This window comes from Rana temporaria, chromosome 4 (assembly GCF_905171775.1).
Source record: "Rana temporaria chromosome 4, aRanTem1.1, whole genome shotgun sequence".
Lineage (NCBI taxonomy): Eukaryota > Metazoa > Chordata > Amphibia > Anura > Ranidae > Rana > Rana temporaria.
In genome coordinates this window covers 153,199,266-153,227,028 of record NC_053492.1, presented here as the reverse complement: position 1 = coordinate 153,227,028, position 27,763 = coordinate 153,199,266, and the positions used below count along the sequence as shown (strand labels likewise).

Sequence of the window (27,763 nt, the reverse complement as noted above, 5' to 3'; positions counted from 1 at the left end):
CTCTATGGATTACTTAATGTTCACAATGTAATATCATTAAAAAAAAATGTTATACTTCTCAGTTGCTATACTTGTATCTTTAGCTGTAATTAGTCCTTGAACATGTGAATAAACACTCTGTCCTTTCAACCACATTAATACACTTATGCAACTGTTGAACACAATCCAAAAATAAAACAACAATGCAATTGGAAAGGCCCCAGATGGTTTATAACAATTGCACCTATTGGCTCCTTAGGTACAACACCCTGATGTATTTTATTAAGAAAAAACGTCTCAGTACTCATGAGCACTTAAACAGTTGTTCACCACTTGGCTTACATTACTTTCCATTATTTAATAAAAGGATGTATTCATATTCTGATGGAAAAGGTTAAGTGTAATTTTACTAAATTGTGTAGCTGCTGCTTCTAATATTACAGGATAAATTAAAATGGGAAAATAATACAATGGAAATGTGAACACTTTTCAAAATACACTATGTAATTATGGGAAAATCAAACATAATTTAAAAATTAACTCTTATAAATTACCTCGTTGTGATCTCTACCAATGATATAAAAGATCCTGGCAAACAGATATGATAATATTAAAAGGGTAGGTAGGTATCATTGTTATCAGACAGTGATTAGGAAGAAATATATTTTTAACTGTTCCTTAATACCTAAATACATTTTAAATACTTATTTTTATTCGAACAGTGGATGTATTTACATACAGCAAAAAATAGAAAACAAATATGTAAGGTGATGCTTCTTCCACATGTCAGGTGACAAATCTGTTCTTCCGCTAGAAACATTTTGAGTGTTAAGCCTTTCAAATTGAAAGATTGTTTGAATTGATAAAATATGTGACAATACCTATTATGAATATTGCTCTCCAGCTCTCCTTTAATGATTCTGCCAGATGTTTTCTTTCCGCATATATTGATACAAAAAAATCACCGGCGCTCTATGGGAGAAAAATTGTCCAATAGCATGTTTAAAAACCCTTGTGTGGGCTGTGAACAGTCCGTGCTGCAGGAGTCCGGGTACCCTGAAGTACCACTAATACACAATTACACAAAAAAGGAAATCTGCGCTCATGAAGGTTCACCAATCTAAATCCACTCAATATTAATGAAAAAGAAACATTCAATGAATCTCTAATTTTTAGAAGAACCAGTCCTTTATAAAAAAAGAAGAAATTTCCAAAAAATACAATGTACACAGCACAATACAAAATATATAAAAAGTCGTTCCCAGTGGCTGAATGAAGCAAGCAATCTCTCAGGGCTTCAAAGAGTTAAAGTTTGCGGTTTCAGTTTTGGGCTGTCTTGCATGACAGAATCAGTGTAAGTTGTGAAGATGGTACATTACCCAGCCAATGCGGACATCTATCGAATGTCCCTCTCATAGCTTGTGCCAGTAGATCCGGGGTTTCCATGACGCTCTCCTGTGTGGGGCTGGAAGCACCACAGACCCGACGATAGCAGCTGCCGGGGACACAGCGCGGGGAGGCCAATGGCAGAGGACGCTCTCCTTGGGTGAACACGCTGGCGTCTCACGTCTGAGACGCCGTCTCGGTCAGCAGGATGTAGCACAGGGAGATGCTGGGCGCCCTCTGGTGGACAAGATGCAAATGGCAATGTGCAAAATCAAAAACTGTGAATGGCGTTTTTGAAGGAAATCAAATTTTAAAGTTCTTTTTAGTAGATAGGGTCTTCCATAATAAAGGGAGGGTGTTTAAAAAGGTCCTAGACGACGCGTTTCGCCCTAACAAGAGCTTTGTCACAGACTGTGACAAAGCTCTTGTTAGGGCGAAACGCGTTGTCTAGGACCTTTTTAAACACCCTCCCTTTATTATGGAAGACCCTATCTACTAAAAAGAACTTTAAAATGTTATTTCCTTCAAAAACGCCATTCACAGTTTTTGATTTTGCACATTGCCATTTGCATCTTGTCCACCAGAGGGTGCCCAGCATCTCCCTGTGCTACATCCTGCTGACCGAGACGGCGTCTCAGACGTGAGACGCCAGCGTGTTCACCCAAGGAGAGCGTCCTCAGCCATTGGCCTCCCCGCGCTGTGTCCCCGGCAGCTGCTATCGTCGGGTCTGTGGTGCTTCCAGCCCCACACAGGAGAGCGTCCAGGACCCCGGATCAACTGGCACCAGCTATGAGAGGGACATTCGATTGATGTCCGCATTGGCTGGGTAATGTACCATCTTCACAACTTACACTGATTCTGTCATGCAAGACAGCCCAAAACTGAAACCGCCAACTTTAACTCTTTGAAGCCCTGAGAGATTGCTTGCTTCATTCAGCCACTGGGAACAACTTTTTATATATTTTGTATTGTGCTGTGTACATTGTATTTTTTGGAAATTTCTTCTTTTTTATAAAGGACTGGTTCTTCTAAAAATTAGAGATTCATTGAATGTTTCTTTTTCATTAATATTGAGTGGATTTAGATTGGTGAACCTTCATGAGCGCAGATTTCATTTTTTGTGTAAAGATGTTTTCTTTCCCCCAACCCTAGGGGTCTATACCAATACTGCTTTTGACCCATATCCTCATGCTGCTCATTACACTAACTAACAATACATTATCATTTAGAGATTGCTACATAAAAGTTTATTATCATCTTTCTAAGCAATTTAAAACTATCTGATTAGTTCAGGTCTGCCCCCTTGGGAACCATCCCTAAGAGAAGGTCTTCAGGTCTGGCTATTATGCTAATCCAATGGCTTCAGTGCTTTCTGAGTTTATGAACTGGACTCCATATCTGAATATTTGTTCCAGGCCAGTTGCTCAAATTATTGAAGCCAGAGCGTCATCACGACAGCCAGGCAGCTCTGTGTTTCTATCAGCAGTAATTTATTTTAAGTTCTGATTTGTTACCAATGGCAAATCCCATAGCTAACTTTGAAGATAATTTGTTTGTTTTAACAGGTAAATATGTCTTCCCAAAACAAACTATATATGTAGTCCCAATAGTAGCTACTGCACTCTGTGTTTGAGATAAATGCCCAGGTGCTCACATAGAATTGCATACAAATCCAAAACTGGTATAAAGGCACTCATGGGTCCTCCAGAGGCGATGAATCGGCAGCGTTTTTATTGTCAACATTTCAGTAAAGCTCAGTCCAACTTTTTTAAGTCTCGAGAAAGATGGCCTGAGCGTCATCAAAACGTCAACTTTAAAAATGCTGCTGTTTTGATCTATCTCTGCTACAAGACCTGCAAATTCCCCTATATCAGTTCTGTATATTGTGTATGTGTATATGTGTTTGTGTGTGTGTATATATATATATATATATATATATATATATATATATATATATATATATATAATCTCACAAAAGTGAGTACACCCCTGACATTTTTGTAAATCTTTTATTATATCTTTTCATGTGACAACACTGAAGAAAGTACACTTTGCTACAATGTAAAGTAGTGAGTGTACAGCTTGTATAACAGTGTAAACTTGCCGTGCCCTCAAAATAACTCAATACACAGTCATTAATGTCTAAACCGCTGGCAACAAAAGTGAGTACACCACTGAGTGAATATGTCCAAATTGGGCCCAATTAGCCATATTCCCTCCCAGTGTCATGTGACTCATTCGTCTCAGGTGTGAATGGGGAGCAGGTGTGTTAAATTTGGTATTATCGCTCTCTCTCTCTCATACTAGTCACTGGAAGTTCAACATGGCACCTCATGGCAAAGTACTCTCTGAGGATATGAAAAAAAGAATTGTTGCTCTACATAAAGATAGCCTAGGCTATAAGAATATTGCCAAGACTCTGAAACTGAGCTGCAGCATGGTGGCCAAGACCATACAGCGGTTTAACAGGACAGGTTCCACTCAGAACCGGCCTCGCCATGGTCGACCAAAGTAGTTGAGTGCATGTGCTCAGCCTCCTATCCAGAGGTTGTCTTTGGGAAATAGATGTATAAGTGCTGCAAGCATTGTACAAAATACAAAGACACGTGCGTCTTGCCTACAGTCAAGCATGGTGGTGGGGGTGTCATGGTCTGGGGTTACATGAGTGCTGCCGACACTGGGGAGCTACAGTTCATTGAGGGAACCATGAATGGCAACATGTACTGTGGCATACTGAAGCAGAGCATGATCCCACCTCTTTGGAGACTGGGTCGCAGGGCAGTATTCCAACATAATGACCCCAAACACTCCTCCAAGACGACCACTGCCTTGCTAAAGAAAGAGGATGGTAAATGTTTTGGACTGGCAAAGCATTTCTCCAGACCTAAAGCCTATTAAGCATCTGTGGGGCATCCTCAAACAGGAGGTGGAGGAGCGCAAGGTCTGTAACATCCACCAGCTCCATGATGTCGTCATTGAGGAGTGCAAGAGGACTCCATTGGCAACTTGTGAATCTCTGGTGAACTACATGCCCAAGAGGGTTAAGGCAGTGCTGGAAAATGATGGCGGCCACACAAAATATTGACACTTTGGGCCCAATTTGGAAATTTTCACTTAGGGGTGTACTCACTTTTGTTGTTAGCGGTTTAGATATTAATGGCTGTGTGTTGAGTTATTTTGAGAGGACAGCAAATTTACACTGTTATACAAGCTGTACACTCACTACTTTACATTGTGGCAAAGTGTCAGTTCTTCAGTGTTGTCATATGAAAAGATATAATAAAATATTTACAAAAATGTGAGGGGTGTACTCACTTTTGTGAGATACTGTATATAGTGTTTATTGTGTTGTAAGTTAGAGCATTAATGTTTTTAGAGCAGTGTTTTGAAACTAACTAGTAATTGATGTTGGATGATGAAAAATTATGGAGTTTTTAAGAGAATCAAACAGGAATACTTGGAAAACATTTGGCATTCTAAAAGGGTGCACAATATCGCAAGAGGTGAGAAACATTCAGAAGGCAAGTTAAATTTGCATATTCATTTTGTATGCAAATGAAATTGGATTACAGTGTACAAAGACAATGCATGTTAGGCTGCTCTCTGTCCCCTTACATTGAATAGTGCCCCACCATGCCAAACACCACTGATGTGTGCAGGGACAGTTGGTATTTTGTGTCATAGATTATGGTGGTTTGTATTTTGCTTCAAATGCTTGTTCTTCTTTAACAGAAAGGAGCGCTTTAAGTGAATGCTTCTGGCATTGCTAAATACATTTTTATAAATCAGCATAGGAGCACTAAATGGAGCAAATGTTAATGGTTTTTGTGTTAATCCTTTACAGAGCAACGGAACAACAGAGCACCAAGTAGAATCATTTATCCGGAAAAAACTGGAGTCCTTACTGAGGGAATCGCAGATCAGGGACAAAGAGGATCCTGACAGCTTCACTGTGAGGGCACTGCTGAAAGCAACACACGAAGGTCTGAATGTCAATCTAAAACAGGTAAGGACTTTGCTATCCCCTGTGGGTCACACTGCAGTTGACAGCTTCAGCCATTGTCCAACTCTTTTCACTACGGCCTTATGTGTCTCACAGATGACACCCGGGCTGCGACTATTTTATACATTAATGAAAGCTACGTGAAATGGAAGAAGTTGCTTAAAATATACACATTTTACATTGTTTTTCTTGTAAAATAAAAAATTAAGCTGTTGCAGTGAGACAACAAGGATTAAATTATAGTGAAATGTTGGCATAAACAACTTCTCATGCTTCAGATTGGATAACCTCAAAGTTTGGAAACCAAAGATCTTCTTTAATTATTCCAAACGAGCAAACCCTATTTTATGCTAATAGGTAGCTTGTATCAGTTGGATGTTACTTTGAGGTTGATTTACTAAAACAGAAGAGTGCAAAATCTGGTGCAGCTTTGCATGGTAGCCAATCAGTTTCTAACTTCAGCTAGTTCAATTAAAGGGTCACTAAAGGATTTTTTTTTTTAGCTAAATAGCTTCCTTTACCTTACTGCAGTCCTGGTTTCATGTCCTCATTGTTCGTTTTTGCTTTGATGTTGCTGTAAATCCTCTCTGTTCTGGACACTTCCTGGTTGTCTGTTTCCTGATCACCACAGTACTGGGAGATTTCTCACTGTGGTGACTAATCAAGGAGGTGTGATTACTGTGTGTAAAACGAAACTGGATTGGTGCTGAGGAGTTTTAGACAAAGTATCACTGCCGTCTATTGGCTCACTGCCCTCTATTGGCTCTCTGTACATCAGAGAACCAGGAAACAACAGCAAAAACGAAACTAAACTGCAGGCACATTATATGATTGTTTTTTATCTATTTTTAATCATTTTTAAAAGGAAGCAGTTAACTATTATGTCTCTATACCCTGTAAACAGTAATTTCAGCTAAAAATTTTTTTTCCTTTAGTGACCCTTTAAACTTTGACAAAATAAATGGAAACTGATTGGTTATTATAGAGTGCGGAACCAGATTTTGCACTCTCCGGTTTTATTAAATCAACCTTTTTGAATACAAAGTGCAGATAATAACGCAAAGGATTAGATAAGCCATGTGATAGGATCATCATTGCAATGTCAGCAAAATCTGTGCATTCGATGTGGTATGCCATTCAATTTTTTACAGCTGCCCAAAAAATATGTGCTGTCATTTCTATTATTACATTTTAATAAAACCATTAAAATAAAAATATTAACTGGTTAATGTACAAATAATTACAAGCAACATTTAAGATAACATAAAATCTCAATTAATAAAACAGAGGGCATTTTTGTTGTTTCTTTGCAGTACTTGTAATGAGAAACTTTGCAATGTGTGTACATAAATATGCCCATATACTAGTAGAATTTTATGGGAAATTTCTGTTTTCAAAATTCTTTAAAGGTTAGGGGCTCAATTTGTCATTTTTTTTCAACTGAATTAATGGAAAAATTTGAAGGAGCAGGATGAAAAGTTTTTCTTAAATGAAGGAGTTTCTAACAATGGATGTCTTTTTCGTTTGGGAAGTTCCAATTAATACCAAAATCAAATGTTAAAAGAAAACAGAATTTTGAAGTACATTTGAACAACATTCATCTAGTTTCTGCTGTTGTTATCAAATGTACTGATGATTTTTTTCAAACAAACATTTGTTCAAAGTCCACCAGTGTATGACCAGCTTAAGAATAAGCTCATTGTCCAACTTCTTCTATAGCCATCTGCATGATGCAGAGGTATGTGTTTAGTTCACCCAACTGTTTCTTATGCATTAGGCCTTATATGCACATGTCCAAATCTCACAAAGGTCAACAGTCTGGTGGATGGTTTAGATCAGGGTTTCTCAACTCCAGGCCTCAAGGTTCCCCAACAGGTCACGTTTTCAGGATTTCTCTCAGATGAAACGGCTGTGGTAATTACTAAGGCAGTGAAACTGATCAAATCGCCTGCGAAAAATAATGGAAAGCCTGAAAACATGACCTGTTGGGGCGCCTTAAGGACTGGAGTTGAGAAACATTGGTTTAGATACTGACGAGTATAATCAACTTCATACAGAAGTGGTTAGAATAGCAAATTTTGTTATTTATTTAAAACAAACAAATGAACATTATAGGCCCCTTCCAATAATGCTTGACACATTTTCAGAGTATGGAATTACCAGAGATTATTTTAGGGACGCAAAGCTTGTAGAAAGCAGCTAGGTTCAAGGGTCCTTGACAGCAGAATATGTGAGAATTTATTGCTCTCTGTTGCTCCTCCATCTAGACTGGAAACACCTTAAGACAGGAATTGTATTATTTTAGATCACCAGATGAAAATAAAGGAACAAAAAGCTTAAAAAAATGAATGCAGCCAGCATATTTAAGGATTGCTTTACCACAATATATACTGATTTTGTTTTGGGTTTAATACTGCTTTAACAGTTTTGTTTAGCAGATAAGCTGTTACTGTGCTGTGCTGTAAAAGACTGTGCCCCGTACCAAAAAAAAAAAATATATATATATGTATATATATCCAGCTTGTTGCATATTTTTCCACTTTGTACACACCAAAATACCCTGATTTGTTTTCTTGGCATTACAAAGTATTTCAGCTTTGGATGCAATGTCCTAGGGGATTCTTTGTTGCCGTAAAATTCAGATGGCTTGATAAAGACAGCATCTGTCTCTACATTGTTTGGCTCTTACTGCCACTAGCAAATTAGCAAATGTTTCAATCTCTAAACCATGTTAAACCTACATTTTCTCTCTTTTTATTTTAACCTTTATCCATGATTAGTTAGTTGATTATAGATAAACATGGACTTCCTTATGCATTGTTAGCCACATTATGTTTTTACTTTTTGTACGTGTCATCTGGCTTACATGTTCTGTGCCGTATGATGAGTAGTGCACTGTTTTCCCTGTGAAATCAGTTTAAATGCTCATTTTGATTTCTTATTTAGATTACATGCTGGCGTAACCAGAGCAAATAAGTTGAGATTTTCATATTCTATGCTTACTGTATATAGATATTTTTGGGTCAGTTTTAATGGTTATGTGGGTCATATCATTGTCTAGCCTGTGTGTCATCATGATGATGTTCTGGCATTGTAAATATTTTTTTTTTTAGCTGTATTTTGTAGAGCATTATATTTGCTTCTGTAATAAATGCATAACTTAACTTGTCTCTAGATGCTGATGCATTTGTTAACTGTAAAATGTATGCATGAATATTTAGTGTTTTCTCAGAAAGAAGTAGGTTAGCAAATTGACAAGGTATATATGGTAAACCGTGCTACTGTATATATGAATGCTCTATTTGATGCTTGGGTATGGTAATGTTTCTTAAAGTACAGGACATGTTAATTTCCAATGGGAAACATTATTACTGTAGGTGGCATATGTTAAACTCAAAATCAATGTGCAAGACAGCCTGTGTGCTTACAGAAGTGAAAAAGCTTTTATTCTTTGCCAAGGATGGATAGCATATGTCATGGTAACCAACTGGGTAAAACAATGGCAGCTGTAAGCTTGTTTTACATTTTAGTGACGGGCCTTGCTGAGTTCTAGCCACCTGATCACATTTGCATTGTTTGCCATCAGTGCCTCCTTTCTGACCTTGTAGTCCTGTCTGTGTCACTTAACCTTCTTAACCTTCTTCCTTTAAATCTGAAAACACTGCAGCCAACCTCAGAAAGCTGAGTGAGGGGGAGATCATTGAACTCTCTTTAACACTAATCCCATACACTGATTTGTATTTTTCATTTTCATTGACAATCATATTGTGAAAAATTGAAAATGCTATTTTTTTTATTCTATACGACCTTGACATTCGAGAAAATCTATGGTTTTGGAATCCTTAATTGATTTCCAAGTACCTAATGCGCATTTCAGGGTGTGCATGGAAAACATAAAAATGGGGCCAATAGTGAGAGATTTCAAACAAGCTGTTTAACCACTTAAACCCTGGACCATTTTGTTGCTAAAGGACCAGGCCCCTTTTTGCGATTCGGCACTCGTCGCTTTAACTGACAATTGCACGGTCGTGCGACGTGGCTCCCAAACAAAAATTACGACCTACTTTTCCCACAAATGGAGCTTTCTTTTGGTGGTATTTGATCACCTCTGCCGTTTTTATTTTTTGCGCTATAAACAAAAATAGAGCTATAATTTTGAAAAAAAATCATTATATTTTACTTTTTGCTATAATAAATATCCCCCTAAAATACTTAAAAAATATATTTTTTTCCTCAGTTTAGGCCAATACATATTCTTCTACATTATATTTGGTAAAAAAAAAATTGCAATAAGTGTTTATTGATTGGTTTGCGCAAAAGTTATAGCGTCTACAAAATTGGGGATAGTTTTATGGCATTTTTATTTTATTTTTTTACTAGTACGGCGATCAGCGATTTTTATTTTTATGGCGGGCACATCGGACACTTTTGACACTATTTTGGGACCATTGTCATTTTAACAGCGATCAGTGCTATGACAGGGAACAGACGATCAGTGACAGTCTGACTAGGAAGCACGGAGAGAGGTTTGTTTACACTTACCTCTCTCCGTTCTTCAGCTCTGTGACCCGATCGCGGAACACCAGCTGCGATCGGGTCCGCGTGTTCCGCAGGCTCGGTCACGGTGTAAGACCTGAAATATGAAGTTCAGTTTTGGACACCAGTTCTCAAAATAAAAGGATATCGGAGAACTGGAGAAAGTGCAGCAAAAGGGCAACCAAACTGATAAGAGGCATGGAGGAGCTCAGCTATGAAGAAAGATTAGAGGAACTGAATTTATTCTCTCTTGACAAGAGGAGATTACGGAGAGATATGATCACCATTTATAAATGCATCAGTGGTCTATATAGTAAACTAAGTGTTGAGTTATCGATTTTCAGGTCATTACAGAGGACAAGGGGGCACTCTTTTTATGTCTGGAGGAAAAGAGAAAAGAGAATCGGATTGAAATGGTGAACGGGGCCCCTGCTGTGAGCCGCATGTGGCAATAGTGTGAACCAAGCCTTAACTACTTCTGATCAGCTCACTGTTTTAAAAAAGATTTATATTTTTCTTCCTTTGGTTGAACTAGATGGACTCTTATCTTTTTTTCAGCCTAAATAACTGTAACTTATTACTGTCTGTCATATACTAGTAAAAGGTATACACTATACAATAGGAACGTTTTTTTTCTTATTTTAATTTTTTTCTTTATGCAGAATTCAGATACAAAAGACAGAGGGAAATCCAAAAGGTCATCGGTGGGTAATATTTCAAAGCACAAGGTAAGCATTTTTCAAATATAAAAACAGACCATACATGATAAAGTGTATTAATATTATTATAATTTGTAAGGAAACAAATCTAAAAAGTAAAGCTTGTTTACAAACCTCTAGAGGGTCCAACCATAACAATAGCAGCAGCACTGACAAATACAACAGTAATGAGGTGTGTGGATGGGTTGTCAAATATCTGGGGTTTTAGCCAAATACATATTTTCAGTGACTGGTATGAATAAAGGCAATAACATTCATGATCACCATAAAGAAACATTGTGCAGAGAGTATGTACAGTTCATTCATACACTGCTACAGTCAAAAAGTTTCCTTTTTTTATGATAGAACAGGTAAGGTAGAACTGTTGTTTGGTTTTTCCCCATTAGGGAGATCTCCCCTCACTTTCTTCCCTGGTGACCAATGTTTCTGGTACATCAAGTGAGGATAGCCCCCACTGGGGTACAGGCAGTAGGTCTCAACCTTTCCCCACTCTACCACTGCCAATGTTTTAGGTCTCATGCACATGAGGTGTTTTTACAGCTGCTTTTAGCAGCGTCAGACATTATTTTTTGCAGCTTAAAAATGCCTCTCCATGTGGCCTCATGCACACACAGGCTATTAGGAGCTGCAAGTGGCATAGGTTTTTTCAAGCTGCAAAAAGAACCAGGAGTGGCGTGTTTTGAGGCGCGGCGTTGAGCTGTAAAAACGCCTGACGCTGGTAAAAGCTGCTGTTAAGCTTAACACTGGATACAGCCGCACTAAGCATTTCTCATGCCTCTATTAAAAATCAATGGTTCCCTATGGGAGCCCATTGATTTGAATAGAAGTTGCACCAGAAGTTGGACCATGATGATCCGACTTGCGGCGTGGCTTCTGTGCTAAGGATCTTGAAAAGAAACCCCTTGCCGAAATGAAAAAAAAAAAATCTGGCGTGGGGTTCCCCCCATGACAATACCAGACCTTTTGGGCAAATGCTCTGATGCTTGATCCGATACCTGGGCAGTCAGGAATGATTGGTGCAGCGGTGGGGGGAGTTACCAGCACAAATCCCCCAGTATAGATTTCAATAAAGCAGCTGACCGCCGCTTCTCCTCCTCTCCCTCCCGCAGCTTTTACCTGCTTTATTGAAATCTATACAGGGGGATCGGTGCTTGTTACTCCCCCTACTTCCGCACTGATCCCCCTGGCTGTCCCCGTATCCTCCTCAAGTCCCCCGCTCTGTCCTCCTCAAGGCTCCTCCAGTCCCTCTCCATGCTCATGTCCCCCTCCGTGCTCCGCTCCTCTCCCCCTCTGTGCTCCGCTCCTCTCCCCCTCTGTGCTCCGCTCCTCTCCCCCTCCGTGCTCTGCTCCTGTCCCCCTCCGTGCTCTGCTCCTGTCCCCCTCCGTGCTCTGCTCTTGTCCCCCTCCGTGCTCTGTTCCTGTCCCCCTCTGTGCTCTGCTCCTGTCCCCCTCTGTGCTCTGCTCCCCCGGCTCCTTCCTTTTCCAAATGAACAGTCAGTGATCAGTGACTCTGTCCATTTATAACAGAGCATTGTAAACTGTGTTTATGATGCTTCAGTTTATGAATGGATAGGAGTCTCTGTCTCCTGTCCATTCATCTTCAGTGCAGCTGCAGAGAAAGGGACTGGGGAATCTCTGTCCTCAGTCTCTTTTCCTGTCTCAAAGGAGAGATGTCAGGTGTCAGTTAAGACCTCTGATATCTCACCAAAGCCCCCCAACAGGGCTGACAAAAAGATAAAAAAATAAATAAAGAATTGTAATAAATAAATATGTAAAATGTTATATAGATTAAATAAAAATACAAAAATTAACACACTGACACTGTCCAATCCCCCCAACAAAAAAAAGGAACGTAAAAAAAATAAAAAAATAAAAGAACTGTAAAAAAAAAAAAAAAATGTAAGAATAAACATAAATATATAAAAAACTACTGACACAATCCATGCATCATCAGTGCTGCATATTAGTGCCACTGTCATATGACATTAGAAAACAAAGTATCGGTACTGTACTCAGTCTTAAAAAAGTGGTATTGTGCTGGTTTAAACAGAACTTGAGAGAGATAGAACTACATAGTCATGATTATTTTATCATGTAAAGTAAACATGGTTATGGTGATTAACATTAAAGTGTAACTTAAGGCAAAACTTTTTTTTTTTTTTTTCATTTTGGATACAGTAAGGGAGGGTTAAAACCCCTGTCAATGTTTTTTCTGTGTCCCATAGGGGAGATGACTTTTCACTTCCTGTCCCATAGCCAAAACAGGAAGTGAAAGGAAATCCCTCCAAAATAAGGGAATCCTAGGGTGTCACCAGAACTAGTGTCCCTCCCCATTGGAAGGTTTTCCTTCTATTACTGTTTCTGTGTCAACCCAAATTTGGAATTTTCTTTTACTTTCGCTTTCAATGATATGGTAAACAGGTCAAATTGAGAATCTCCCTAACGCGGCACAGATAGAAATAAAAAGTGACAGGTGTTCCAATCTCTCCCCACACTATCCAAAACGTAATAACATTTTGCCGTTAGTTACACTTTAGCGCACATTGTAGGTTTGTGCTATCATTAGAAAATATATATTTTAATATGAGAGATGATTGTTTTTATTTTTTAACATTTAAAAAAAACAATCTATTCTCTTGCACCCACACATCAAAGTGTACTCATCTCACTATGATTTACAATCTATAGTAAACTTTTAAATACCCTCCAAGTACCGTCCATAAGCAAAATTATTATTTAGGTCTAGTCCTGTGTGCACCAACACATGAATTGCATTGTTATCTTTTATTTAGATTTTTGCCTAGTGTTTAAATAAATATTTGACTATATTTACAGAATTATACAGCATCAGTTTTTATTTTCATTGAAATAGATATGCATACTTTGTTTTGTATTTTACCAATTAATAATGGTTTATGGCTTTTTCCTCCAGCGAACCTCGAAATCCAGGTCAAAATCTTGCAGCACTGATGAAGAAGAGGATTCTTCTCCAAGGGAATCTGAAAAGATGAACAGGTCAGTATTAATGTTTGGAATCCCAGAATCCTTTCAGAACTCTGATCGTGTTCTTGCACTTGACTAATTTGCTCATGCTTTTAATAATGTATGTTACTCATTACCTATCATTAGCTCTCCAAGACTGTTGACCTTAGTTCAAGTATGATATCCAGCTTTGTTGTAAAAGCACAAAGCTTTATCTTCTGGGTAAATTATTAAAGATCCTACTGTTTTACAATGCCATCCTCCCATTAATTAAGACAAAGAGACACTAAGCTCAAAAATGCTCTTTATTTCGGAGCTATCATTACCTTTTTATCTTTTGTATTTATATGTATTGTTTTTTGTTCCTGTATTTCACTTTACCTAAATAATGATTTCCCAGAGACATTAGATAGCAAAGGTTAAAAAATAGTGTCCCTATGCTGATTAAATGTATATTAGATTTGGTAAGACCAGGCTATGACTCCCCTGGTCAGTATGGCCAAGATAGCCTATAGAGTCTCTTATGATTTAAATTGCAGGTCAATTATTTCTTCATTATCAACTCACTGCAAAACTGCCAAATTAAGTAAACAGTAGTGTTATCATTCCAACTGCTTTAGAATAGTCTCCATGTAAGAATCTGGGGGATACAGACAGGTAAATTGAGGGTAGGGAAACAATAGGGACTATTCCTTCCACAGACACCAATGATGGGTCACTATTCCTTTCACTGAGACCAATGATGGGTCACTGTTGATCCCACTGAGACCAATGCTGGCTCACTATTCTATAATAGGAACCAATTATGGGAACTATTCCTTCAACTGAATCATATTGTTCACCAATCTATCTAAATCTGTGTTGGTGAACACTTCTCTTTTGCAGAGATAATCTTACAGGTGTGGCATATCCAGATGCTGATTAGACAGCATGATTATTGCAAAGGTGTGCCATAGGCTGGCTACAAAAAAAGGCCACTCTAAAATGTGTAGTTTTACCACACAGCACAATGCCACAGATGTCGCGGGTTTTGAGGGAGCATGCAATTGACATGCTGACTTCAGGAATGTCCACCAGAGATGTTGCCCTTGATCTGAGTGTTCATTTCTCTACCATGAGCCTTCTCCAAAGGCATTTCAGAGAATTTGGCAGTGCATCCAACCAGCCTCACAACCACAGACCACATGTAACCACACCAGTCCAGGACCTTTACCTCCAAGATTGTCGGAGACCAGCCACCTGGACAGCTGCTGCAACAAGCGGTTTGCATAACCAAAGAATTTCCGCACATACTGTCAGAAACCGTCTCAGGGAAGCTCATCTGCATGCTAGTCATCCTCATCTGGGTCTTGACCTAACTGCAGTTCGTCGTCATAACCGACTTGAGTGGGCAAATGCTCACATTCAATGGCGTCTGGCACGTTGGAGAGGTGTTCTCTTCACAGGTGAATCCCGTTTTTCACTGTATAGGGCAGATGGCAGACAGCATGTATGGCATTGTGTGGGTAGGCGGTTTGCTAAAGTATACGTTGTGGATTGTGTGGCCCATGGTGGTGGTGGGGTTATGGTATGGGCATGCGTATGCTATGGACAATGAACACAAGTGCATTTTATTGATGGCATTTTGAATACATAGAGATACTTACTGTGACGAGATCCTGAGGCCGATTGTTGTGCCACGACCATCATCTCAAGTAGCAGCATGATAATGCATGGTCCCATGTTGCAAGGATCTGTACACAATTCCTGGAAGCTGAAAAATTCCCAGTTCTTGCATAGCCAGTATACTCACCGGGCATGTCACCCATTGAGCATGTTTGGGATGCTCTGATTCGGCGTATACGACAGACTGTTCCAGTTTCTGCCAATATCCAGCAACTTTGCACAGCCATTGAAGAGTAATGGACCAACATTCCACAGGCCACAATCAACAACCTGATCAACTCTATGTGAAGGAGATGTGCTGCACTGCGTGAGACAAATGATGGTCACACTAGATACTGACTGGTTTTCTGATCCCCCCCAATACAGTAAAACTGCACATTTTAGAGGGGCCTTTTATTGTGGCCAGTCTAATGCACACCTGTGAAATAATCATGCTGTCTAATCAGCATTTTGATATGCCACACCTGTGAGGTAGATGGATTACCTCGGCAAAGGAGAAGTGCTCACTAACACAGATTTAGACAGATTTGTGAACAATATTTGAGAGAAATAGGCCTTTTGTGTACACAGAAAAAGTCGTAGATCTTTGCGTTCAGCTAATGATGAATAGGGACAAACAAAAGTGTTGCGTATATAATTTTGCTCAGTGTGTGTGTGTGTATGTATATATATATATATATATATATATATATATACACATACATATATTTTATTTATTTTTGAAATATTGGGTGTTAGTTTTCCTTTATATAATCAGTACCACTGAAATTCAAAATGTATTTTATTCAGTGTAAGTTATTGTGCTATTAAAGTGGGTTATAAAATTGCTTTAAGAATGCGTGACATTTGGATAACACAAAAAAAGTAAACCATGTTAATTTAACTGCTGTGCATTTTCACTGCATGAGCTTCTTAGAATATGACATATAACGGTAATCTGTTTGCTGTATTTTGAGATCCTTGGTTTTCATTTCATATCACTCATTCCGTTGCATCTGTAGCACTGTAATCATCATGCTCATTCAGGCATCATTCAGCACATGCCTATTAAATCAATGTTCAACTCTCAAAATTATAATAATCCAATTAATCATAAATAGATCATGTTAAATATTAAAACAAAAAACAAACAACAAAACATACATTACACCTGAAAATAATGTATTTACTTATTGGGCACCTGGTAATCTTAAAGTACATGACAGAAGGCACATGAAAATCTAGGTGAACTACTATAATGTACTTTAAGCCATATTAGGACTGAAACAGATCTCTGAGTTAACAGGAATATGCTGTGCTACATAGATGTTCACAGCAATGGCTTCTTTTAGAATACGCTATCCAGTTGCGTTTATTACATTACACTTGCTTTACTGAGGTGGTTTCTCTATAAGGCCAATTTTTTTTCTTTATGATTTCATTGGATTGGCAAAGCTAGATCATTATGCGTGGAGTGAAACAATCTGAATTTAGATATTAATCACAGAAAACAAAATTTACTTAATCTTGTATTACTAGGATTAGGTCTAGATCTATGGATATACTGATCATTTTTCCCTTTTCATTGATAGTAGTTTCAAATGCTCAGCAAATTTTTATGGCCTTGGTATTTGAAGTATTTATGTGGGTCAGCTTTATTAAAGGGCAAAATACTTAATACTTTCACATACACCAATCGTCCCTAGCATTATGACCCATGCGAGGTGAAAAACATTGAATATCTCATTACAATGTTATAAAAGTGAGTAGGATATATTAGGCAGCAGGAGACCATGTTGTCCCTGAATTTGATATGTTCAAAGCAGTAAAAATGGACAAGTGTAAAGATTTGAATGACTTTGACCAAAAGGGCCAAATTGTAATGGCTAGAGGACTGGATGACTGGTTCAGAGCAACTCTAAAACTGCAGCTCTGCAGTAGCAAGTCCTAAAAAAAGTGGACCAAGGAAGAGAAACCAGTAAACCAGTGATAGGGCGGCCAAGGCGGACCTGTGTAGTTGGATCTAATAGAAGAGCTACTGTAGCTCAAATTTCTGAAAAAGGTACAGTAATGCTATTTTCAATAGAAAGCTGTCAGAACATACAGTCCATTGTAGTTTTTTAATGTGTATGGGGCTGCCTAACCGCAGACTAGTCAGGGTGCCCATGGTGACCTGTGTCCACAGTCAAACATGCTTACAATGTGCAAAAGTCAGCCTACATGGCTTAAAGGATTTGCTGCTGATGGCTTGGTGCCAGATACCACAACATGCCTTCAGAGGTCTAAGGCAGCGTACACACGGTCGAACATGTCCAATGAAACTGGTCCGCGGACCAGTTTCCGTGGACATGTCCGACCGTGTGTACGGCCTAGCGTACAGGTTTCCAGCGGACAAAAGTTTCTTAGCATGCTAAGAAACTTGTCCGCTGGAAACATGTCCGTTGGACATGTCCGATGGTTAGTACACCTAATCGGACCTGTCCGCTGGTTATGACGTGTAACCAGCGTCTCGAAATCCCGCGCATGTGTCAAATTGATTTGACGCATGCGTGGAAGCATTGCACTTCCGTGTTAGAGAACATCGGTGTCTTCTACGTCACCGCGGGGATTTTGGTCTGATGGTGTGTACACGGACCATTTTCATCGGACATGTATCCTCGTGTGTACGGGGCCTTAGGTGACCATGCCTCAATGGGTCTGGACTGTTTTGGTGGTGAAAGGGTGATCTACTCATTATTAGGTGGGTGGTCATAATGTTATGGGTTACCGGTGTAAATATACAGTATATACTTACACAAATTATTATTATAATTTTTTTTGCAAACTATTTATTTCCAAGCATGGGTACAATACAGAGAAAAGGCAACAAAGCCTGAAATTTTCCGATTACATGGTAACAAAAAGGAAAAATACAGAATACTGTAACAATGATGATGCACCAAAAAGTACTGGTTACATTGAAAGTATGACATAGTATGAAAGGTCCATTAATGATAAGCATCTTACAAACACTATTCTTTTAATACAAATATGACTCACAAAGTGCTGTCACTTGCAAAAGAAGATAGCTATTATTTAACACCTGATCTTGGTCTAAGCAAAGCTCTGCTTCCATTGATAATTCTTTACAAGCTGAGTTCTGTTAACTAAACTATTAGAATCAGTATATACTGAATATAACAACCAAAGCCAAGCAGACACAGGGATAGGTAACATGTGCCTAAATAGCCAATCCCTTCATGTTGTCATGTATGTCTTTTCACTTTTTTTGCTTTGTGGTTTTCTGACTTACCATACTAAGCTGACTGATGGTCAGTCGTGCCTAAACACCATCAGTTAAAAAAACTAACGTGTCAGAACGCGGTGATGTAAAACACAACGTCGTGCTGAAAAAAACGAAGTTCAATGCTTCCAAGCATGTGTCGATTTGATTTTGAACATGCATGGATTTTTAACCGATGGACGTGCCTACAAACGATCGTTTTTTTTCCTATCGGTTAGGTATCCATTGGTTAAATTTAAAACAAGATTGCTTTTTTTTAACCTATGGATAAATAACCGATGGGGCCCACACACGATCGGTTTGGTCCGATGAAAACGGTCCATCAGACCATTCTCATCGGTTTGACCGATCGTGTGTATGCGGCATTAGCTTGAATTGCAGTCTCACAAATATGGATTAAGTTATTTAGTAGTGCTTTGATACCATTAAAAAATAAAATAAAACTATTTCCTGTCTTTCTGTCAATGGTGGTTAATTTTACCATTTTAGATTAGGTCATGTTTTCATAGTTTGCCTCTCAAAATAGCTTTTCTATTAAATTCATTAATATGAAAGCCTCAAAGAATGTTGATGTTTATTGGTGTAGAGAAGTAGGATATTAGAGGAAAACCATAGAGTTTCACAATTTCTAAATTTCTAAATTTTCACTCATCAGCTAATCCCACAGCTGCCTTGGTCACATGAAAAGTTATTTTCGGTCAGTCTTCAATAACATACAGTAGGTGAACGCGATATTGTGTCAATCTTGCTCCCTTTCTCTGCGAGATTGAGCACCTACGAGCCCCATCGCGGGAGCCAGCGCCGAGCTGGCTTGCCGCGATGGAGACAGAGCCGTCATAGAAGCGACGGGAGATCCGACTTGGATTCCCGCCAATTCTACACGTGTGCGGCGTTTGTTATGAATCCTGAGGGGGAAGTCCCCGCCGGATTTTAAATAAAAATCCGGCATTGGTTCCCCCCTCAGGAGCATACCGGGCCCTTAGGTCTGTTATGGGTTGTAAGGAGAGCCCCCCTACGCCGAAAAAAACGGCGTAGGGGGTCCCCCTACAATCCATACCAGACCCGTATCCAAAGCACGCTACCCGGCCGGCCAGGAAGGGAGTGGGGACGAGCGAGCGCCCCCTCCTGAGCCGTACCAGGCTGCATGCCCTCAACATGGGGGGTTGGGTGCTCTGGGGCAGGGGGGCGCACTGCGGCCCCCCCACCTCAGAGCACCCTGTCCCCATGTTGATGAGGACAGGGCCCCTTCCCAACAACCCTGGCCGTTGGTTGTCGGGGTATGCGGGCAGGAGGCTTATCGGAATCTGGGAGCCCCCTTTAATAAGGGGGCCCCCAGATACCGGCCCCCCACCCTAAGTGAATGGATATGGGGTACATCGTACCTCTAACCATTCACCTGTAGGAAAAATGTCAAAGTTAATAAACACACCACACAAGGGTTTTTAAAATAATTTATTTTTCTGCTCCGAAGGCTCCCCCTGTCTTCTTTATTAGCTCTGTTTACCAGGGGGGGCTTCTTCTTTGACGTCTTCGGGTGGGTGGGGGCCCCACCCCCCGGCGGGTTTCCTTCGGCGTCTTCGGCGGGGGGGCTTCTTCTTCCGCTATCCGGGGGGTCTTCTCAACTCTCCGGGGGTCTCCTTCTATGTTCGCCGCTCTCCGCTGTTGACTCGGCGCACCCCGGTTCTTCCTCTCGCTGTCTGGTGCCTTCTTCCGTGCTGTACGTCTTCTCCTTCCGTGCTGTGAGTTCTTCTTCCGTGCTGTGACGTCATGTTCTTCACTTCTCTCCTTCTCCCGATGTTGACACGTCGCCTTTCCTCGCTGCAATGACAAGTGCGTGGCTTGCATCGGATTTATATAGACCTCACAATCCCATCATGCTCTGGTACCTACCCATGTGATACCTACCCACGTGGGTAGGTATCACATGGGTAGGTACAGAGCATGATGGGACTGTGAGGCCTATATAGGTCCGATGAAAGCAGCGCACCTGCCATTTCAGCGAGAAGAGCCGGCGTGTCAACATCGGGAGAAGAGAAGAAGAGAAGACGTCACAGCACAGCGGCCTGAAGGGAGAAGTAGAAGTCGTCACAAAACAGCGGAAGAAGAGGAGAAGACGTCACAGAACAGCGGAAGAAGGAGAAGGCACCGGACAGCGGGAGTAAGAACCGGGGTGCGCCGAGTCAAGAGCGGAGAGCGGCGAACATAGAAGAAGACCCCCCGGAGCGGAGAAGACGTCACAGAAGAGCGGTGAAGACCCCGGAGAGCAGGAGAAGACCCCCGGAAATCGGAAGAAGAAGCTCCCCCTGGTAAAAGAGCTAAAGAAGACAGGGGGAGCCTCCGGAGCAGACTAATAAAATATTTTAATACCCTGTGTTTTTTATTTGTGTTTTTACCACTTTTCCTCCAGGTGAATGGGTAGGGGTACGATGTACCCCATATCCATTCACTTAGGGTGGGGGGCCGGTATCTGGGGGCCCCCTTATTAAAGGGGGCTCCCAGATTCCGATAAGCCTCCCGCCCGCATACCCCGACAACCAACGGCCAGGGTTGTCGGGAAGGGGCCCTGTCCTCATCAACATGGGGACAGGGTGCTCTGGGGTGGGGGGGCCGCAGTGCGCCCCCCTGCCCCAGAGCACCCAACCCCTCCATGTTGAGGGCATGCAGCCTGGTACGGCTCAGGAGGGGGGGGGGCGCTCGCTCGTCCCCACTCCTTTCCTGACCGGCCGGGTAGCGTGCTTTGGATACGGGTCTGGTATGGATTGCAGGGGGACCCCCTACGCCGTTTTTTCGGCATAGGGGGGCCCTCCTTACAACCCATAACAGACCTAAGGGCCCGGTATGCTCCTGAGGGGGGAACCCATGCCGGATTTTTATTTAAAATCCGGCGGGGACTTCCCCCTCAGGATTCATAACAAACGCCGCACACGTGTAGAATTGGCGGGAATCCAAGTCGGATCTCCCGTCGCTTCTATGACGCGCTTGCTGGGATGTGCTGTCACTATTCCAGTGAGTGTGAGATGTCGGCGAGATCTCGGCACCATGTCGCCGAGAATCAGCGCGATGCTGTCGTGCTAAAAACACAATATCACAAACACCTACTGTAATAGCATTGGAACATAACAGAATAAGCAAAAGGATGATCCTCAATAGCCACACCCCCCGTAACACCTAATGCACATTTATGGACTTTACTGGTGGATTGAACTGGCATTTGCAAGGCACTTAAAAACTAAGGCCCGGATTCACGCAGAAGCGCGCATCTTTGTGCGGGCGTAACTTATCCTATTTTCGTTACGCCTCCGCAACTTTGACAGGCAAGTGCAGTATTCTCAAACCAAAGTTGCGGCGGCGTAGCGTAAATAGGCCGGCGTAAGCCCGCCTAATTCAAATGTGGAAGATGTGGGCGTGTGTTATGTAAATTTAATGTGACCCCACGTAAATGACGCTTTTTACGAACGGCGCATGCGCCGTCCATGAAAGTATCCCGGTGCGCATGCTCCAAATTAACCCGCAAGAAGCCAATGCTTTCAACGTGAACGTAAATGACGCACAGCCCTATTCGCGAACGACTTACGCAAACGACGTAAAGCATGAAAAATTTGATGCTGTTCCGACGTCCATACTTAACATTGGTACGCCTCATCTACGCCTCATATAGCAGGGGTAACTTTACGCTGGGAAAAGCCTAATGTAAATGGCGTATATGTAATGAGACGGCCGGGCATACGTTCGTGAATTGGCGTATCTAGCTGATTTACATATTTCTAGGATTAAATCAGCGTACACGCCCCTAGCGGCCAGCGTAAATATACAGTTAAGATACGACGGCGTAGGAGACTTACGCTGGTCGTATCTTATACAAATTCTGGCGTATCTGATTCTTTGAATCAGGCGCCAAGATACGACGGCTCAGACTCAGAGATATGACGGCGTATTTGGAGATACGCCGTCGTATCTCCTATGAGAATCTGGGCCTAAGTCTAATGATTCTACTTTAAAGTGTATTTAAATGTATCTTATTTTGTTTTGGTTGAGTGGGGAAGGATTGGACCCTATGTCAAGTTGGTATTATTGTCTGTTTCTCTGCTGAGGATATTTACCCATTACAGCAGTAACCACTGTGAAGTGAATTGGGAAATCCAACATTTTAGCCTTTGGAACCACCTATTCATGTGACAACGCTCTAAACTCTCTCAGATAGGAATTCAGTTGACTTTGGTTAGGTTTCTTCTCATTTCCTGTGGCCCCTCCAGGACAGGAAATTAAGGTAAATCTCCCCAGTAAATCTCCCCTTGCCCCATCTAAATGTAAAAAAATAAACAATTTGGCATTACATACACATTAAGGCCTCGTACACACGATAGGATAGCCAGAGGACAACGGTCTGAAGGACCGTTTTCATCAGTCCAAACCGATCGTGTGTAGACCCCATAGGTTATTTAACCTTAGGTTAAAAAAATGAGAACTTGCTTTAAAATTTAACCTATGGACTGGTAACCGATAGGTGAAAACCGATCGTGAATATGCAAAAGCATCAGTTAAAAACCCACACATGCTCAGAATCAAGTCGACGCATGCTTGGAAGCATTGAACTTCGTTTTTTTCAGCACGTCGTTTTGTTTTGCGTCACCGCGTTCTGACACGATCGTTTTTTTAACTGATGGTGTGTACGCACAACGGACCATCAGTCAGCCTCATAGGTTAACCTAAGACAACGGTCCTTCAGATCGTTGTCCTCTGGCTATCCTATCGTGTGTATGAGGCCTTAGGAGTAGGATAAGGTTTGGGGCTTATTCTTTTTTTCTTTATGCCTGACCCATTGTATTTCTACCGTGCTCATTGATCACTTGATGGGTTTAGACCACTTCTTGTGCTGCTTAAGCCAAAAAAAAAAGAATTCACATGGGAATAAACTAATATAAATGAATAAAGACACACACCAATTTGATGGCATAAAATTGGCCATGGCACGTTTATTGGTGTATTTAAATAAATGAATAATAACAGCATTTTAATAAATCATTAATAAATAATAAAGCTTAAATTTTCTTAGCAAATAAACATCTAATAGCTCAATCTTTAAGGACTTGAGCTCCACTGAATAAATATAAACACAGCTCCCCACCTTTAAATATAAGGGGTGACAAGACCACATAACATGCCTTGCGATAAGGAAAGGAGGGTGGGGATCTTGTTGCGCTGACACTAACCAGCTGGCAAAATCCCTTAGTGGAGCCCCTTTAGATAATGAGCCCCACTGTTCTGGAACTTTCCAATTACTCATGTGACATTCCAGAAATTTCCTGAGCAACACATGATCCATTTTTTTCCTGCCCATTCTGATTTGAGTTCCTAAAGGGACCTTTAATAAAATAAAAAAATTAAATAAAAACTGGAGGGAGAGGCGGCCACATGGCCATGCTGTTGGGCCCAAAGTGGTGTGCCCTTCTATGACAATTTTTTGGGCAATTGTGGGTTCGTGGGGGGGGGGGGGGTCTGTTATTTCCTAATGTAAACATCAGCAATAATTTTTACTATAACCTATATTCCTCTTCTGGTCCGGGAGTTAAAAAAACACATCCCGCCAGTTGAAATATAGGTAAAAAATAGTAAAACTACATATTTGAAATTGTTTTCTGTTCAACGTTGCATAAAGTAATGCAGATACTTTTTTGATTTATCCACCCGCTTTCTGTTACATTGCTATATGCTAAAAGGACAATGGCAACACTTTTCACAGTAAATCTGCAAATTCCTTGTCCCTGCCTTGTCTCTTTTCGCCTACACCTGGAATTAACTCGCTTCTGTATTCCAGCAAGCACTCCCTCCCTTCCACCCACCAGTTAACAGAGCAGAAAGCCCAGTCAAATACAAACCAGATTTCAGCATTCACTTGCTGCGTGTAAACTCAATATACAGATCAATTTCAAGTAATTACACTAGCACTGAAAGAAAATTTTATGACCTTTAAAAGAATACATATGTTGGCTATGAAACTTTGTATGTACTTACCATAAAAAATGGAATTAAGGAAAGACATATAAATGGTCAAGCCATACATTTTCATCTGGCAATAATATATATTATTTGATTGTTTATATTGAATCTGTAAACCTCTGACAGTGAAGTCAATTTGTGTTAGCACTGAAAGGTCTCCTCTCATCTATGACAGGGACCAGCTTCACATTATAGGAGTGTCATTTAAGCATGTCACCTGATTAGACCGCAAATGTCTAACAAGCGTATAAAACATGCACAGAATCCTTTTCATGTCAATGACAGTGACCGCTATTCCATCACCATCTGATTTAGGGGCATGACACAGTTTCAGAAGACTTGTCCAATTTTTATCATGTTGTGTTGGTTTTCATCAGTGGTATGTGCAAAGTGCCTGCTTCTCTGATGCTGTAGACAAGCCACGTGCATGCAATACATTTCTCCACACCTAATTCATCTTCCTCACCTCTGTTGACTGGTAGAGAATGAGAATTGATTACATTTTATGTGTGTTCATCCAGCCTAGTATCAGCCATAATGTAGGTTAGGAGCTCAAAATCCAATTGATTTGCTCAGTAATCATTTTCCACCAGTGCGGCTTTGTTTTCTGTATTTGTTGACAACCATTGTGCACTGTAACTCTTTCATGACTGTATTGGATATGAAATGGGGCAGGCAGGAAGATTCAATACATTGCCTCCTAATTGCTGTAGGTGGAGCCAAGCTACATATGGCATCTTACTTACTTGTGCTTGGATTGGTGGAGAAGAAGATTTTGAAAACGCCCATTACAGGTAAGATAGCATCCAAGAACACCCTATCGTATCCATTGTCCTTTGTATATGTTAGAAAGCCCATACAACTTCATGTGTTGACATATTGGTGGATTGCAGTCTATGCACTTAACATTCTCCAGAACAAGGTTGGATTTGCCAATAGGCCTGTACCTATGGGTGATTCAATCAGCAGCTTTTCACTGTATAGTTCTGAGTCATGCATTTTTGCTTTTACTTTTAGTGGAAGTACTATGTTGTAAATTGGGTTAAAACAGGAAAATGTTCTCTATGAAAGAGATGACCCTAACAGTGGGGTGTTTCTTTGAGTGTTGAAGGTTGCATGCTAACAGGCTTCAATGATAGAAATGCAGCCCTGCTTAAACAATGAATCAAACGCATGGCACACAATCTTAAATTGGGTGTAGAGTAACAGTTCAATTTGGTGTTTTTACTTTATAAAGTATGGCATTTATTCTGCTATATTCTGTTTTGGACATCATCTTTTGATGGTCTCACAATAAATGTAGTTGCCATTCTTGGATTCACATACTGGGCCGGATTGAGAAAGAAGATACGACGGCGTATCTCCTGATACGCCGTCGTATCTCTGAGTCCGGCCGGATCTATGCGCCTGATTCAGAGAATAATCACGCTGGCCGCTAGGTGGCGCTTCCGTATAGTTACGCGAGGAATATGCAAATTAGGTATTTACGCCGATTCAGAAACGTACGTCTTGCCCGTAACGTCGTTTACGTTAGGCTTTTTTCGGCGTATAGTTACCCCTGATATATGAGGCGTAGCTAATGTTAAGTATGGCCGTCTTTCCCGCGCCAAGTTTTGAAAATTTTACGTTGTTTGCGTAAGTCGTTCGCGAATAGGGCTGGACGTCATTTACATTCACGTCAAATCCAATACGTCCTTGCGGCGTACTTTGGCGCAATGCACACTGGGATATTTTACGGATGGCGCATGCCATTCAAAAAAAACGTCAAAAACGCGGGGTCAAGTAAAATTTAAATACAACACGCCCCCAACATCCCCATTTGAATTAGGCGGCCTTACGCCGCAACACATAAGTTACGCCGCCGTAACTAAGGGCGCAAGTTCTTTCTGAATACAGAACTTGCGCCCAAAGTTACAGCGGCGTAACATATCGGAGATACGTTACGCCAGAAGAAAGATACGCTCAGTTGCTAGATTCAGATAGATTACGCGGATCTAAAGATCCGCTAATCTATCTGATTTACGATCTGCCTGCGCAAATTTGAGAGGCTAGTGCAGTATTCAGAAAGCACTTACCTCCAAACTTGCGCCGGCGGATCGTAACTCCCCCGACGGAATTCAAATTCCGCGGCTACGGGGAGTGTACAATTTAAATCAGGCGCGTCCCCGCGCCGATTTAACTGCGCATGCGCCGCCGGCTAAATTTCCCAGTGCGCATGCTCCAAATGACGTCGCTAGGACGTCATTGTTTTCGGGCGGCAACGTAAAATATGGCCATCCGTATTCGCGACGGACTTACGCAAACGTAAGTCCGTTTTTGCAGTGCCTCAGTGTAGAAGGGTAAGGCATTTTAAAAAATGTAAAACTCGGCGCGGGAACGACGGCCATACTTAACATAGGATACGCCGCACTTACCCCTGCTATAGCAGGGGTAACTATCCGCCGGAAAAAGCCGAACGCAAACGACGTAAAAAAAGCCTCATCTGCAATCCCAATTTTCTGGTAAAGCACCACTAAGATCCTAACATTTTAGTCCGTTTTTGCAGTGCCTCAGTGTAGAAGGGTAAGGCATTTTAAAAAATGTAAAACTCGGCGCGGGAACGACGGCCATACTTAACATAGGATACGCCGCACTTACCCCTGCTATAGCAGGGGTAACTATCCGCCGGAAAAAGCCGAACGCAAACGACGTAAAAAAAGCCTCATCTGCAATCCCAATTTTCTGGTAAAGCACCACTAAGATCCTAACATTTTAGTCCGTTTTTGCAGTGCCTCAGTGTAGAAGGGTAAGGCATTTTAAAAAATGTAAAACTCAGCGCGGGAACGACGGCCATACTTAACATAGGATACGCCGCACTTACCCCTGCTATAGCAGGGGTAACTATCCGCCGGAAAAAGCCGAACGCAAACGACGTAAAAAAAAAGCGACGGGCGGGCGTTCGTTTCTGAATCGGCGGAAATCGGAATTTGCATATTCGTCGTGTAAATACCCGAAGCGCCACCTATCGGCTGGCGGGAGATTGCAGCCTAAGATCCGACGGTGTAAGTCACTTACACCTGTCGGATCTAAGGGAGATCTATGCGTAACTGATTCTTATGAATCAGTCGCATAGATCCGACCGTCGGATCTCAGAGATACGACAGCGTATCAGGACATACGCCGTCGTATATCTTTCTGAATCTCCCCCAGGTATCTGAATCTAGCCCACTGACACTAGGGAATCGGACTTCAAGG

General features: G+C 41.1%; 1 protein-coding gene across 7 annotated transcripts in view; it reads left to right on the top strand.

The window, feature by feature from the left end:
* PLCH1 (phospholipase C eta 1) overlaps positions 1-27,763 on the top strand; it is a 347,693-nt gene that overhangs the window by 273,285 nt on the left and 46,645 nt on the right. For 5 of the 7 annotated variants that reach the window (XM_040349218.1, XM_040349219.1, XM_040349217.1 and 2 more), the window contains 4 exons: positions 5,210-5,371; positions 10,567-10,632; positions 13,556-13,638; positions 25,243-25,323. In XM_040349218.1, the coding sequence (XP_040205152.1) occupies positions 5,210-5,371; positions 10,567-10,632; positions 13,556-13,638; positions 25,243-25,323 (392 nt within the window). The remainder of the gene's footprint in view (positions 1-5,209; positions 5,372-10,566; positions 10,633-13,555; positions 13,639-25,242; positions 25,324-27,763) is intronic. The other 2 variants (XM_040349223.1, XM_040349221.1) reach the window with 1 other exon arrangement.